We start from the raw sequence: 12,454 nt of genomic DNA on the forward strand, positions 1-12,454 counted from the left end.
CCATAATGGGTTTATGAAGAGTCTGTAAATCCCTTTAAAAGGCTAAGCAGTCAGTTCCCTGGGCTTCCCTGGTGGCTCAGAGGTTAAAGCGTCTGCCTCCAATGCGGGAGACCTGGGTTCTATCCCTGGGTCGGGAAGATCCCCTGGAGAAGGCAATGGAAACCCACTCCAGTATTCTTGCCTGGAGAATCCCATGGACGGAGGAGCCTGGTAGGCTACAGTCCACGGGGTCGCAGAGTCGGACACGACTGAGCGACTTCACCTCACCTCAGTCAGTTCCCTGAGGCAGTCAGAGCCAGGGCTTAGATACATGGCCACGGATCTCAGACCCCTGCCCTGCAGTCCCCAGTTGCCTGGCAGGTACCAGGGCCAAATTGCTGGGTCCTTAGAACAGGCTGCTGGGCCTTGTGTATCATGCTCTGATCTCAGGAGCCCACAGAGACGTCTGGTTGACTGGGAGCCAGGAGGCAGAACTGATCAGCAGAAGCTTTAATCATGACCCCCACCCATGTACTCACACACCTGTGCCAGAGCACACTCCCTCACCAAATCATTCCCATGCCACAAAGGAAAGGGGCTGGAGGAAGCAAGGGGACTCTATCCACTTCACAGATGAGAAGACTGAGTCTAGAGTAGCTCAAAGTAGAGACCTGCTTTCTTTCGCCATGAAGTACTTGTGCCCTGAGTATGAATCCTGGCTTGGCACCTACAAGGTGGTAAACCCCAGGACCACTTTTCCTCCCTGAGCCTCAGTGTTCTCATCCAAAAGGCAGCACATGGGCACATCCTTGTGAAAGGATAAAATAAGAAATGTGGGTGAAGTGTCTGACCTGGTGCCTGGCACAGGCCTTGAGAAACAACAGCTCTTACTATGGTTGCTGTATTACCACTGGTGTCCCTGCCACCTGCTTTTGTTTGAAAGGACAATGCAGCAGGGGCAGCAAACTTAGGTTCGAGTCCTAGCTCTTACTTGCCAGCTATAGGTCCATCTATAGGTCTGTAGCCGTCACTAAGCCCCCTGTGCTCAGTTACTTCAGTCGTCTCTGACTCTTTGTGATCCTATGGACTGTAGCACGCCAAGCTCCTCTGTCCATGGGATTCTCCATGGACACCGGAGTGGGTTGCCATGCCCTCTTCCAGGAGATCTTCCCGATCCAGCGATCAAACCTGCGTTTCCTGTGTCTCCTGCCTTGCAGGCAGATTCTTTACTGCTGAGCTACCAGGGAAGCCCCTTTAGTCCCCTGCTCCTGCGTAAACTTGTAGAGAGATCTGTGCACCAGTGAGCGGTTCCTGAAAGGGAAAAGGCACCGTTTCCCATGGAAGTTCCTGGGGAGGATGACTTCCATCGGTGGCTACATCGACCCTCGCATCCAGCATGCCGTTTCACCATTTGACTTTGCAGCACCTCCACCCCTGAATCTAGGTGGGCCTTGCCTTAACCAATGGAATGCAGTAACGGTGAAGCTGCGGGACTTCTGGCCTAGGCCTCAAGAGACCTGGCATCTTCCATTTAGGCCTCCCGGAGCACTGAGCTACCATAAGGAAGTCCGACTAGCCTCCTGGAGGGACCGTGTGGAAAGAGAGAAGCCTGCCAGCCTCCGGTCCTCCTAGCCTCCCCAGCTGAGACAACAGACATGGGCAGAAACCACCCTGGATCTTTCAGCCCCAGTCGGGGTTTCCTAGCTAACACCAGGGAGAGCAGAGATGAGCGGTCCAGACCAAACCTGCCCAGCTTATGAAGCTGGGAACAATTGAATGGTTGCTTAGTTTTGGAGAGCAACAACAGATAACTGATACAGTCCTAGCGCTTTCTGTACGGTCTTTACCCAGACTCGGTCTGGGTGGGTGGAGCTCCCTGGCATCAGTTGATTGGACAGGAGATGAATCCCTGACTCAGAGGCCCCTGAGGCATTGGCTGGCCGCTGACCAATCAGATTTTTTTCCTCTGGAGCCAATGAATGAAGAGATCAGAGATCCTAGCAAGGAAGATTATGAAGGCGGCTGAAGGTGGGTTTTGGAATGGGAGCTGAGGATGACTTTCAGCCCTGTGCAGGCTATCATGTCATCAGGGGACATCAAATGGGGGAGAGCTCCAGGAAAGCTGATAGACCGTGGAAGCAGGTTCTGTGAAGGCCCCAATAAATCACTTCACTCCAGTTGGTCTGCTCTGACCTTGCTCCTGGGACCTCACAACCCCTGACTTGAGGCAGTGAGTTCAAGGCTAAAGGTCCCCTGGGACTCTTTAATAGCTGCCCAGGGTCTATACTGCTCCTCTGGCCACTCTTGTTCTATCCTGGGCAGTCAGGGGTGAGAGCTTAGAGTCTGCTACCACCCTCCTCACATGGGGCCCTAAGCCTCCAGTGGCAAATCAGAGGATATGACCAGGTTTGGTTTCTACCCCAACCCCACTGGAGTTCCAGCTCTTTGGAATCCCCATCGTGTTCCCCACACAGTAGTTCAACCACCACTTCTCTGCCTGTCCATAATGACATCATGCTGATAAAAGTGGTCACTGTTGTACACCACACAGGTGCCACACCTGAGATGGTGTTTGAACCAAGGTCTGCCTGACTCCAAAGTCCATGCCCCAACACCACTCTGCTGTGTGATTCTAGGCAGGCTATTTTCCATCTCTGAGGGGTACACTGGGGTCAGTATTGGGGGGGGCCAAAGCGTTTGCTGCTCCCTCAAATACTCACCCTGCTCAATGCTACCCTATGGTATGCTGTCTCTTGCTGGAAGCTGTCTTTGGTCTTGGTCTTCTGGGAAGCAGGCTAAACTCTTAGGATTTAGTATCTTGCCCTTTCCCCAGTAGCTTGGACCCAGGGTGAAACGTGAGCAGAGCAGCAACTATCCTATAGGACTTGATGAGAAAGGACACTCTGAGCCCACAACTCCACTGGGTCTGAGGCAGACTAGGGCCGTGCAGTGAGTGGTATCCATTCCTACTTCTCTGTCGGAGGCTGTCAGCTCATGGAGAAACTAACCCCTCCAGCCTGACATTCCATGCTGTTCCACCTTAAATCTCAGGATTTTCAGCAGTTGAGTTCAGTCTTCTTTAGGTGAAGGTCCCATGGTTAAGAAAGGGCCACACCTAAACCTAGATTGCCGAGCTCCCAGCGTGGACTTTTACCAGTGTCCAGGTTCCTTTGCTTGGGCTAACGCAGTCCCTTGACAGGGTGCTCACATTCCCCTGAACTGACTCTCTCCCCCATCTGAAAACAACCTCACAATTTTCCCATGTCCTAAATTTCCTCAGGGGTCCAGTTCCTTCCCAATAGCCAAGACATTGGCCCTGCTCTTACCAGAACCCCGTGAGGCCCCAGGGATCCTGGAACCCCGGATGGGTTAACTAACAATCCCCTGGGTGCCTTCTGAGTGAGGACAGTGTCCACCAGGGAATCAGGGTTGGGGTGACGGAGAACCTGCACTCTGGTCTCTCTCTGGAGATGGATAGGGTTCCTGGGTTCTTGAGCCTCATGTGAGACCACTGGCCTCTTGTTGCATACACGCTGCCCACCATGTTCAATGACTCCTCTCCCTTCCCTTGGCCTCCCCAAAGTTGTCTCCTGCCAGATGGGGGTCGCCAGGCCTGGTCCTGAGAAGCCCTGAGCCAGGCTTAGAATTCTGCTGCTCTAGAACTTCCAGTGCTGGTCCTGTTACTGAGAAGCTGTGTGACTTTGGCTAAGCTCCCACTTTCTCTGGTCCTGGCTCATCAGCAGAGTTGGACTCAACAGCAATGATCATCCCCACCATTGGCAGTGGGTTTACTGAGTGCCAGGCACTACACAGGTGGCGCTAGTGGTAAAGAACCAACCAGCCAATGCAGGAGATGCAGGAGACCCAGGTTTGATCCCTGGGTTGGGAAGATCCCCTGGAGGAGGGCATGGCAACCCACTCCAGTATTCTTGCCTGGAGATTTCCCAAGGACAAATGAGACTGGCAGAGTCCATGGGGTCCCAAAGAGTTGGACATGACTGAAGCGACCTACCACAGCACAGGCATTACATCACTCAACAAATATACCTATGCTCCCTCATTTCACCTCCTAACGACCTGCATAAGATTGTCTTTATGCTACAGATGAGAAGACCAAGAGGCTCAGAGGGGTTAATCCAAACAGCTAGTAAGTGCTAGAATAGGACCTCAAACTCAGATCTGACCTCAAACCTCAGAGTCTTATCATCACTAGTCTAGGCTGCCCCAGGTTCCCCAAGGACCAGCCACATTTTCCGCACCAACATCCTAGGATCCTATAGACAGAGAGGATCCTATTTCTTCTCGGGGATGAAACCACAGTTCAGAGGGCTTGAGGCTTCCCCAGAGCCAGGGACAGTTTAGGGTGGTGGTTGGGAGATGTGGACAGTGTACAAAGACCACACCAGCTGGGAGCCTGGAGCAGAGCCAGCTCTTGGAAATGTCTGTAAATTGAATGGATGAGTGACTGACTGTTGACTCCACGCCAGACTCTGCTCACCCTGCCATCCCACCAGAGGCTTGGTTTAGAAGTTGGTAGGCATGCCGTTGGGCTTCCCTGGTGGCTCAGATGATAAAGAATCTGCCCGCAATGCAGGAGACCTGGGTTCAATCCTTGGGTTGGGAAGATGCCCTGGAGAAAGGAATGGCTACCCACTCCAGTATTCTTGCCTGGAGAATCCCATGGACAGAGGAGCCTGGTGGGCCCCAGTCCATGGGGTCGAAAAGAGTCGGACATGGCTGAGTGACTTTCACCTTCACTTTCCCCAGGCATGCTGCTACCTCGTTCATGCCAGCTTGGGTGGGGGGTGTGAACCCAGGAGGAGCTCTGACTGGAGGAGCTCTGACTGGAGTGTCTTGTTGTTGAAGGCTGACTTGTCTATTGCTTCCCCTCACCCCCAAGCTCAACTAAGCCTGTGCCTATGGGTTCCTGCGTCGCTGGATTCTCCCCTAGTCCGAGGGTTAATCAGCAGCAGGGTCGCCCTGGGCCTACTGTGGGGCGGAATCCAAGAAGTACCTGAGGAGAAAGGGGAAACTTGGAGGGGTGAAGGCAATCATCTCTAAACCTGGGGCCCCTTCCTGTCCAACAGAGGTGGGGGGAGGTGAGCACGTGGTCTGCAGGAGGAGCTACTGGCTCTTCGCACTTCTGTCTCCAAGAACATCCCTTTCCAGGGTTGCATTTGGAGCACCTCGGTTTGGTGTGAATGAACAGGGAGCTCCTGACTCTCCTGGTCAGCTCACATGCAGGTGGATCCCAATCCCAAACTGGGAACCCTTCAAAGCCCAGGGTAAGCTCAGAGTAAAGCCTGGTGGAAGATGAGGCAAGACTTGGGTGGTGACCTGGGTCCAGGCAGTCCTCAGGACAGCCCTAGAACTGCCTTCTCCAGCCTCAAAGACTGGGTGCTCTACACAGGAAGTGGCATAAGTAGGCATTTGATAAACGCTTATGGAAAGAAGGGTTGGAAAGAGATGGTGTTCCAGTCCCTGGATAGGTCCAGGTCAGCTGCAAGGGGCTTCTGTCTGGGGGGACCCGACACCAAAGTGGGTGGAAGTGATGATGCTCATGGGCTTAGGACTCCCCTGGGGGTCTAGAGCCCCGGCCATCCAGGCAAAGCTTGTGGTCACCGCTGGGCAGCTGTCCTGGGCTAATCCTCTGGAAGTCCATGTAGGTGGCCCACCCCTGGCATGCCCCCAACCCTGACCCCATGGAGATCGCTTAGGAGCCCTGCCCCCCACAGTGAGATAATAATGACCATAATGAGAACAGTCACCCACACATGTGCACAGCGCTTTACAGGTTACAAAGTGTTTCACATACATCATCTCATCAATTCCTCACAACAGCCCTGTGAGGTAGGCAGGGCGGGGAGTAGCGTTTCCATTTATACAGATGTGGCAGCTGAGGCCCAGAGAGGGCTGATGATCTGTTCGAGGCCACACAGCAAGTTGGCAATAGAGCTGGGACCAGAGTTAGGCCTCGGTGCCCGGCTCTCTCCACTGACTGTGTTATCCTCCAGAGGATCCCAGCCCCTGTCCAGAGTCTCAGCCACACCCGAGCCAGGCCCCCCTGCCCCCTGGCAGTAGTGCTGCCTGGCAGCTCAGCAGACAGGCCCTCATCCTCACTGGGCAGCCCTGTCCCCTCCACCCGCTCTCTGCAAACAGCCAGCCCAGAGCTGGGCCCAGACCCACCACCCAATCTGCTCCTGGTGACTGCCCTGGCAGGGTGAGCAGGCAGGCAGGTGGGGCTGGAACCTCCTTCCCTGTTTTCCTGAGTGATCCCTCCCCACAGGGGAAGAGAAGAGAAAGGAGGGAGAGGAGGAGGAGGAAGAGAAAAAACAAGAAATTGAGTTGGAAGAGGGCCCTGGAGCAATCAGGACGTCAAAAGTTTGCATTCCGACTAGCTATAGGAAATAGCTTTTTTTTTTCTCTTTTTATTATTTCAAGTTTTCATAAAAATCCATAATTATTGAAACCCAAGTTACAGAGGAAGTTCGTAACTTTTTTATTGAACTATTGACTGTGCCGCATGTTGGTTCGTCAGCTTCCGACTCCAGTCTGTCAACGAGTGCCCCTGTGTAGGTGGGGTCCCCAGGCCTGGACTTCTGAGGTCCTGGTAGGAAGAGGGCAGGCGGTGATGGCCGGCGGGGGCAGCAGGGGACGGGGTGGGAGGGAGAAAAAGTGTGTGTGCAGAGGGGTCGGGAGGAGGTGGGAAGGACTGGGGAGCCCGCGGAGGGCGGCCAGGCCCCTCCCCCTGCCCGGCGCGCCCGGGGGTCCCTGCCCCCCGCCCCGTCCTCATATCATCTTCATGTTGAACTTGCGAGGCGCGTCGGCGGAGCTGATGCCTGCGTCCGACTTGCGGGGCACGTACTCAATCTCGATGTTGTGCTTTGTGTTGCCCTTGCCCCGGCTCCAGAGAAACAGCAGCACCAGACAGAAGAGGACGACGCCCAGGAAAGAGATGAAGCCCATGGTGGTGGCGATGATGAGGGTCTTGATGTCGAAGGGGAAAGGCACGGTGGCGCGGGTGCTGTTGGCCTCTCCCTCGCCCGGCTGGTTGGAGATGAAGGCGAAGGTCTTGTTGGGCTGATGGGGCCAATCCGGCGAGTAGCTGCGCACATGCAGGTGGGCAGGCATGGAGTCGTTGCCGCCCGCGTTGGCCGCGATGCACAGGTACGTGCCGTTGTCCTGTACCTGGGCGTAGCGCACCTCCAGAGTGCCGTCGGGGAAGACCGTGAGCCGCCCGTTGCTCTTGGCCGAGACCAGGTGCTTGCGCGGCGAGAGCCAGAGGATGGCGGGCGGCGGGTCGCCATCGGCCCGGCACACGAACTGCACCGTGTGGCCCTCGTCCACGAACACCTGCTGGGCCTTGCGGTCCCGGATGCGGGCGCGGCGGCAGGTGAAGTAATTGGGCAGGAGCACGTCGGGGAAGTCCTTGAACTCCTTGCCCTGGACGAACTCGGGCGTGGCACACGTGGGCTGCTGCCGGTTGAAGTTGAGCCGCCAGCGGCGCCGGAACACCCACAGGAGCCGGCAGTCGCAGGCCAGCGGGTTGGAGTCCAGGATGAGGGTCTCCAGGTTGCCCACCGAGTGGAAAGCCGACTCCTCCAGCGTGGTCAGCTGGTTGCCGGAGACGTTGAGCACGCGCAGGTAGTTGAGGCCGCGGAAGGCGTAGGGCTCCACCACGGCCAGCTGCCCGCCCACCAGCTGGATCTCCTGCAGCCTGAGCAGCTCATGCAACATGGAGCCCTCGATGGTGCTGATGGGGTTGTAGGAGAGGTTGAGGAAGCGGAGATAGACCAGGTGGCGCACGGCCAGGTAGGGCACAGCGGTCAGGTTGCAGTGCGTGATGGACAGGGACGTCAGGTTGAGGCCGTAGAGACAGTTGGGAGTCATGGTGTCCAGGTAGGGCCAGTGCGAGATCTCCAACACCTTGAGGCGGTACAGCCTCTTGAAGGAATAGTCCCGGATGGCATTGATGTTGAGGTGCCGCAGCCGCAGGACGATGAGACCGTGCAGGTGGGACAGCGCCTCGGTGGGGATGGAGGTCAGATTGCATTTCTCCAGCGTCAGCTGCTCCAGGCTATTGAGGCCGCTGAAGGCTCGGTGGGAGATGTAGACGAGGTCGTTGTCGCCAACTTCCAGCGACTTGAGGTTGTACAGGTCCTGGAACATGTAGTCCAGCAGGATGACGATCTTGTTCTCGCTGATGTCCAGCTTGGTCAGGTTACTGAGGCCGGTGAAGACGCCCAGGGGGATGAGCTTCAGGCGGTTGCTGCGGAGCCCAAGCGTCCGGAGGTTGAAGAGGTTGTTGAAGGCGCCGGGCTCCACGGCGCTCACGATGTTCTCGTTGAGCTCCAGCTCCTCCAAGTGCGGGAAGCTGGCAAACTCGTCCTGGTTGAGCGTTTTGATGCGGTTCTTGCCCAGGTCCAGCAGGCGGGTCTCGGTGGGGATGCCTTCGGGCACCGCCACGAAGCGCTTCCGGTGGCAGAGCACCGCGCGGTCCTGGGCGGAGCACTCACAGCGGGGCGGGCAGCCCGTGGCCGAGCCTGACAGCACCGAGCCCAGCACCAGCAGGAGGATGGGCTGCCAGCAGGCCAGGAGGGGGCTGGGCATGCTCCTCGCGCCCCCCGCCAGCATCCTCTCGCTCACCTGCGGCCAGGAGCAAGCACAGGACAGAGGAGGTGGTTAGAGGACACTGTTCGTTGGTTCCCCGCCCGGCCGTGTGCCCCTGTGCCCTCCTTCCCCGTCAGGATGTCCCTGACCCAGAGAGAGAGGCAGGGGTCCAAAGTGGCATACAACACCTGTCGGGGTTGTCAACACAGTGAGGTCCAGATACCCAGGCCAGAGGAACTCCTGCTGTTCCCTCCTTGCCCCTTACCCTGCCCAGAGCCCTTCTAAAGGACTGTCCTACATCCCTGGGATCCAGTGGCTTCATGGAAGGGGTGAAGTCACTTCCGGTGATCCTGGAATTGGCACCCTAGGCTGTATCCACCTCCTTTTCATTTTACATTTATAGGCAATGGGACTCCCAGCATGCATCCCACCCCCTCACCTGGCACCCTGAGCTTCAGCCTCCCCTGGTGCTCATCAGAGATAAAGCTAGACCTGCTGAGCTGCCCTCAGGGCTCACAGAGGGGCTCAAAGGGGCTCAAAGGCTGAGCCCTTTAGGAATGGCCAACAGACCAGCACATCTGGGCCTCAGTTGGGAAAGGGCTTCTGAGGCTACTGGGGTCCACCCTCTTGGCCTTCAACCTGAGCATTTCCAGGCACAGAGACCATGGCCCCCTCCCTATCAACAATGTGCTGAGCCAGAAGCCAAGAACGCTGGGCAACCAGCATACCCAGTGGTTCCTGCCAGTGTCTGTGAGTCTGCTCCCCATGGGGTTTCTGAATCAGTGGAGGGCACCCCCTTCCAGAAAGCCAGGACCCAGCCCTGAGGCCTCCCCAGGGAACCTCTACAACTCTCAGTCCTCCAGGTCCCCATGGTGACCCACCCAGGCTCCTGAGCTCAGGATCCTGCTCTTCTTTCCTCCGGGAATGCCCCCACTCACGTGTGGAAGCCCCATTTTCAAGGCCTAACTCAGAGTCCACTGCTCTGAGAAGCTTTTTCTGATGCCCAGTTGGAAGTGTACTTCCCTCCAAAGAACACCACCCCCGCCCCCCCAACGAGGCTTCATCTGTCTGTCTCTCCAGGTTCCAATCACTGCCTTCCGAGTACCAGAGTCCTGTCTGATGGGGGGGCAGTCAGACCCCCAGAGCCCAGGACGGCGCAGGCAGCCCCACATTGTAGCACTGGGGATGGGAGGCTTCTTACAGTTGGGTCCTGAGGAATGTGCAGGACTTGGGTGGTGGTGACTAGGGAGATTCGCTTGAGGAGAGGCTGCAGGTGGTGTGAGTGAGGGTTGTGCGGGAACTCACCCCCCAGACACAATTACTCTCTCCTCGTGAGTTCAGAGGCCATTAGCTCCCACTTCTGCCCAGAAAGCTCTTCCCTCCTCTATCTCTGTTCCACCCCCTGGGAAATTGGCCCAGCAGAGTACTTAGGGGGTTGGGAGGACTAGTCTGGACTCTGAACAATAGAGGTTAGACCAGATGGTCTCTGGAGTCTGAGCTGAAGCCCTTTTGCTCATGGAGTGAAGATCCATCCCACCCAGCCTGGCACCCTCGGGGCTCTGCTGCCATCCACACAGCCCACACCCATGACCCGGAGGGGCCTCACTGCAGGAAGGGGATGCTCCGGCAAGCAGGGAGGATCCCATCTCTGCCCCAGCTCAGGGCCTCTCTCGTCCCTCTCCCTCCAAGCTCCTCCCCATGCCTGCCCACAGCCGCCACTTTTAAAGCTGCAGGTCTGCCACCCACGCTTCAACCCTTAAGGCAGCGGGGGCTTGGAGAGCTTGCGGCTGCCCCAGGACTCCCAGCCAGTTGAGGAGGCAGACTGGGGGCCAGGACTCTGCTCTGTCAGACTTCAATGACACCAGCCACTTCCCAGTGCTCCAGGGTCTCCCAGGACTGACAGGCGCTCCCTGGTTGTTGATAGACTAAGTGACTGATTAACCAGAGAGGGTTCCTGGTGTCACCGACATGTTATGAAATCTGCAAGGTTTTGTTATCCTCAAGGGCTTTGTCCACCGCCCCCACTTCCCTCATCCCCTCTCATTCTCTCTCCAGAGTTTTCTGTGGTTTGGCCTCCCCCACCCACTCCCATCAGGCCATTTTCCACAGTCACACACGCTCCAATGACCCACCAGCAAAGCAAACATCCTGGCAGACGATCAATAAGTAATTGGGATGGCAGCTGGGGCTGGCGTGGTGTGAGCCTGGGGACCAGGAGAGGTAAATAGGACTTTTAGCACCCGGCTCAGGCTCAGATGTGGGTGGGGTGGGGGCTGCTGGAGAGGATGCCAAAGAATGAGAATTGGGGCAGTGAGTGCACAGGGTACGTTGAGATGTTGCTAAGACCCTCATGACAGACAAGAATCTGGCATTGAAGACCCCACCGCCTTGTCTCAACCTACCCATCTCCCTCTTCTTCCACCATTCCCCCCAGTGAAGCCACCCAGGCATCCCAGCCTCATCCTGTGCATTCCTGCCTCTAAGCCAGCTCCTTTTGGAGATCTCTCCCAGCCTCCCAGCCCCAGCAGCCTTTGTGACATCCACCCCAAAGGCCACCTCCTCCATGAAGCCATCCTTGATCTACTCAATCAAAAATCATCTCTTGCCCACAACTCTGAAGCACCTTACATATATTAGTAATGACATTATTTAACTGATGTATAACACATCTCATTCTAAAAATGATTTGAGCCAATGGCCAGCAAAATGATATTACAAGATGATAAGAAAATAAAGCTAAAGGAGGCAAGCCAGTCAAGAAAGAATGCCACAAAATCCTGTGTAATGGTAAAAGGTTGGAGCTTCCTAGTGACCTGGGCAAAGAGGGAAATATGCTCCAAAGCTTCAGCACTTGACACCTCTCCTGTGTCATATGTTTAACACTGGGTCAAACCCGCATGGGTGCTTTTGTCCCACCTGCTAAGACTGTAAGGTGCCTGTGGGCAGATGGTGTGTCTGCAGCCTCAGGTCAAGGTGTGGCACAGAAAAGATTCCACTGAATGTTCTCTGGAGGGAAGTGTGTGTGCATGAGAGAGTTTTTGGAGGGGCTGAAGTCACTCTGATGAGGCTGACCCTGGAGCGGGTCCACTGAGCAAAGAGACACCTGGGGGATTCAAATATGTTGATAAAAAGCTGGTCAGCATTGCCCTGGGTGGCAGGCCTAGCAGTTACACCCACAAAGGAATGGACAGTTCCAGAAAGACAAATCCTCCGAATTGCCTCTTGCCTCACCTTTTGTGTGTGACTATACTGGAAGATGGGGACACTGAGGCCTAGAGGGGCTAAGATGGCTTCCCACGCTGGCACAGCACACTGGGCCTGGTCTCCCCATCTAACACCCCCGCGGGGTCCCTGTCGTCAAGGGATGCTGGCAGGCTGGTGTCTGAGGGGGTCACCAAACCTGCTGAGTGAGCAATACGCTGCTCCCGCCTGCCCTGGCACCATCAATCCTGCTGGTTACTCTTGCAGCGGCCCAGGAGAAGTGTTTTATACATTTTAATCAGTGTTTTATTTTGGATCCTTGCCCCCTGAGGGGCTTTCCACAAGGGCAAGAGTTTAAAAATTGGCCCAATAAATACAAAGGAAATGAACATGGAAGGCTGGCAGGTGGGCAGGCAGAGGAGAGCCGTGCCCGGGCCACAGCACACAGAGCCCACGGCAGCCTGTCTGTGTCCTCCCAACCCCGTCAGACCTGTGCTGCAGAGGGCCGCCTGCCACTCACGTCAGGGGCAGATGTGCCCTGGCCCTCTTGCTCCCCACACCAGCCACTCCACTGAGTGCCCTGGAAGACTCCTCCCCTCTCTGCCTTTTCCCCAGCTGTGCAGCACGGGGGTGGGGGGCGAGGCGTGGATGCCAGGGTTCCCTC

At 56.3% G+C, this 12,454-nt stretch overlaps 1 protein-coding gene across 5 annotated transcripts in view; it reads right to left on the reverse strand.

The window, feature by feature from the left end:
* The window catches only part of LINGO1 (leucine rich repeat and Ig domain containing 1), a 213,898-nt gene continuing 207,187 nt past the window's right edge, over positions 5,744–12,454 (reverse strand). For 4 of the 5 annotated variants that reach the window (XM_018066524.1, XM_018066520.1, XM_018066522.1 and 1 more), the window contains one exon: positions 5,744–8,625. In XM_018066524.1, the coding sequence (XP_017922013.1) occupies positions 6,769–8,613 (1,845 nt within the window). In that variant the 5' untranslated portion in view covers positions 8,614–8,625 and the 3' untranslated portion in view covers positions 5,744–6,768. The remainder of the gene's footprint in view (positions 8,626–12,454) is intronic. The other variant, XM_018066521.1, reaches the window with a different exon arrangement.

Source organism: Capra hircus, chromosome 21 (assembly GCF_001704415.2).
Source record: "Capra hircus breed San Clemente chromosome 21, ASM170441v1, whole genome shotgun sequence".
Classification (NCBI taxonomy): Eukaryota; Metazoa; Chordata; class Mammalia; order Artiodactyla; family Bovidae; genus Capra; species Capra hircus.